We start from the raw sequence: 3,009 nt of genomic DNA, 5'->3' as shown, positions 1-3,009 counted from the left end.
TAATTGCAATTATGAATGAATTTTTAAATTAGATGGACATCAATTTCATTCATTTGAAACCCAGGTGAAAATATAATTTTATAAAACATTACCCATTAAAGTGACAAAAACATACCATGTCACAATGGCACTTGTAAAAACGTTTTCATTCCAATCAAGCAGATTTCTCAATTTTACTTAATATCCAATAACTAACCAATACGAAGAAAAATATCAAATGTAAATTACTTCCACACACAGGCGGCGTTGATAATTGTTCAAGTAAAATGTATAGTATAGTATGATAGCAGTCTACTCTTTGATCAAGAAACACATATTTAATGTATTGAAACTTGGCATTTGGCACTTATTACCCTGACGCCCATTCGTATGGAGTTTCCAGGTCTTGGAGATATATTTTCTTGAGTATTCCTACTTTTTTCACTTAAACACCGTTTCCACTGCCTTTGCTGTTTGACATCAGCGACCTGATAGTGTAATAGCATACGAAATTAAGAGTAATGTAAGCAGTATCAAATTAGTTTACGCTAGACCACAAGTAAGTCACATAAAGCTAAACATTATGTTCACACATTTCAAGTGATGTTACAGTTGTGTGACCGCACAACGCACCAAAAACACCGTGCGCACACCGTGCATACATCGTTCACACACCCTCCGCACATCGTCCACACATGGTGCGCACAACTGTGCGATTTAACAATCGTTCGCCCACTTGTGCGCTTCTCTCCGCAAAACTGTGCGATTCGGTACAATTTGTTGATCAATATTACGGAATGAAAAAAATACGGAAGGCTCGTATTCAATAATGTACACTGTATCTATATTACTGTAATTCTCTCATCTCTATAATTAAGATTATGTACAATTTTACAATGCGTGTAACACAGTATACAGTGACCGTTAGACTGTCAAGAATTGGTTTGGCTCCTCGGTAACAGAACAGGTAAATAACAATTTGATGAGTGACCGGAGTTTTACCTAGCATTTGTCTGACACATAGAGCTGATATGTGATACCGTATGACTGTTATGAAAACACAACTGGACGATTAATATTTGTTATTTGCATTCGCATTGGTCTATAGCTCCCCTTCACCTGGTTTTCACACATTGACGAGTTACGTAAGTGCCCTGGGCGGGGAAAAACTACGGTCCATGTACAAAGTGGCTATGTTTACATGTGTTGCCGAGACTGTGTTAGAATTTTACATGTGTCGATTAAGGTCCTTTAAAAACACCGAAATCACCATTTCTAAATTTAAGAAAGTATTGACAGAAAGATAAACTTATAGATGTAGCTTGAATAAAGAAACATACTAAAAAATCAAGTTTATATTTTAAACACGAAACCGTATTTATTGTTAAGCCATTCCTCAATTTACACCAACCGCGATGGTTATCGCACAATGTTCGTCGATCGTCCGCACAAATGTGCGCAAGCAATGATCGTCCAATTTTTTATCGTTCGCACTGCGTGCACACATCATTCACACACCATGCACACATCGTGCGCACACCGCACATCGTGTAACGTTGTGCGATCCCAAAACTGTACCTACACAAATATTAGATTATTGTTTTAAAATAGAAGATTTACAAGTTCGTTATCTCAATGTTGTACGTATGTTACTTCATGAAATACAGGGCAGAATCATATATTGTTACGAGAGTTCAGGAAGGAATTTGCCAATTTCACTTCATATTTACCTCAATGGTGGTTGCTGCACTGTCGGTTGAACTGTTTAAGTTGTTTGTTCTATCACTGACTGTCCACACCCTTTCATTGACATGACTCGGTCTATACCTCGGTAAGCTCCTAGACCGACGAAGGCTGAGAGACTTTTTATTGACGGCATCTTCACTGTCCACCTCGAATTGCAGAATTCCGATGTCTGCACTCTTGGGACTTGATGAGCTATCACTGTTTGGTGTCGTGTCAGTGCTGCTGGATGCAGTAGGAAGCGTGTATTTAATTCCTTCGTCGTGCATGATGTGACACAGCTGTTTGAATTTGTCGTAGCCATGAACCCGTAAAGGAAACGACTTTTTAATTTCTTTGTTTTGTACTGAAAACACAATGAAGAATGAAGAAGACAACTACAATATGGAAATCATACATTTTAGGTGTTTTATGTAATTGCTTGTTATTGAAGTGCAGGGTTACCAAGGTGGTTCTGCAATGTCGACCATGCATTTAGCTATTAAAACACTTAAATAAGAAAGGTAGATTTATCATCCATTCTCTAGTTCTGAACATCTCTATCACAATGATTTTTATTCTTACCTCTTCGACGTTTTGAACTGCTTTTTTAAACAAGGTGACACGCCCTTCGTGCTTTTCGTTCTGGTTATCTACTATCTGTGTTCCGATGGCTTTGATAACACTTTCTGTGTGTAAGCCGGTTTGTGTCACAATGTCTGTTATCTGGTCTAGCTGTTTTCTTCGGTCGTCTTCATCATCCTTTCGCCATCCCTGTATCATTACCTTAAATTGGTCTATTTTCTCATCTGGAAGTCGTAAAGACTTGAGTCTCTCGCTTTCCCGTCGAACACTTGGACTTTTTAATAATCGTTCAAATGCCCCCGTTAAACACTCCCAATAGGTATCGAAATTATCATCACTTATTTCAGCAACCGGCTGGTGGACAAGAATATTTCTGCATATCTTAATCCGTAACATATCATCGGCTTCCGTTATAACACTTTCCAACGGAAGTTTATCAAAGTCAGATGTTGGCCTAAAACCCATTCCTTCGAACAATATGAAGCACAGTGCGGTGATGTCCAGGTCGTGTATATTCGTGTCGTTGCTCTCAGGATACAGTTTGGTAAACTGGATTCTGCTTAGCAGCTTTGTTTTACAATTTTTTCTCCGCAATTGTTTTTCTCTAGATTGCAAATATTTATGAAATACAAGACCTTCCAGTATACATTGAATTGAATTTCGTAATTTTGAAATGTCTTGTTCGTTCGGGGGTAAATCAAACGCTAACAAGCCTATGTCTGG

The 3,009-nt window shown here is 38.2% G+C and overlaps 1 protein-coding gene across 1 annotated transcript; it reads right to left on the bottom strand.

The window, feature by feature from the left end:
* Nucleotides 1-38: 38 nt before the first annotated feature.
* Nucleotides 39-3,003, bottom strand: LOC110453130. Its single transcript, XM_021501970.1, has 3 exons — nt 2,287-3,003; nt 1,710-2,068; nt 39-467 (listed from the first exon to the last, which is right to left on the bottom strand). Exons 1-2 carry the CDS (start codon nt 2,749-2,751, stop codon nt 1,745-1,747), a joined length of 789 nt encoding a protein of 262 aa, XP_021357645.1. The 5' UTR covers nt 2,752-3,003; the 3' UTR covers nt 39-467; nt 1,710-1,744.
* Between the last annotated feature and the right edge of the window lie 6 nt (nt 3,004-3,009).

Source organism: Mizuhopecten yessoensis, unplaced genomic scaffold, assembly GCF_002113885.1.
Source record: "Mizuhopecten yessoensis strain PY_sf001 unplaced genomic scaffold, ASM211388v2 scaffold7131, whole genome shotgun sequence".
Taxonomy (NCBI): domain Eukaryota; kingdom Metazoa; phylum Mollusca; class Bivalvia; order Pectinida; family Pectinidae; genus Mizuhopecten; species Mizuhopecten yessoensis.
The sequence above is the reverse complement of the archived record's forward strand: the minus strand, read 5'-3'. Positions and strand labels throughout refer to the sequence as shown.

What these genes read in the sequence shown, in the direction of transcription:
- LOC110453130 (XM_021501970.1), bottom strand. Translation starts at nt 2,751, where the DNA reads ATGGGTTTTAGGCCAACATCTGACTTTGATAAACTTCCGTTGGAAAGT. An exon ending in CAGTTCAAAACGTCGAAGAG is followed by an intron (nt 2,069 to 2,286) that starts GTAAGAATAAAA and finishes TTGTGTTTTCAG; the next exon opens with TACAAAACAAAGAAATTAAA.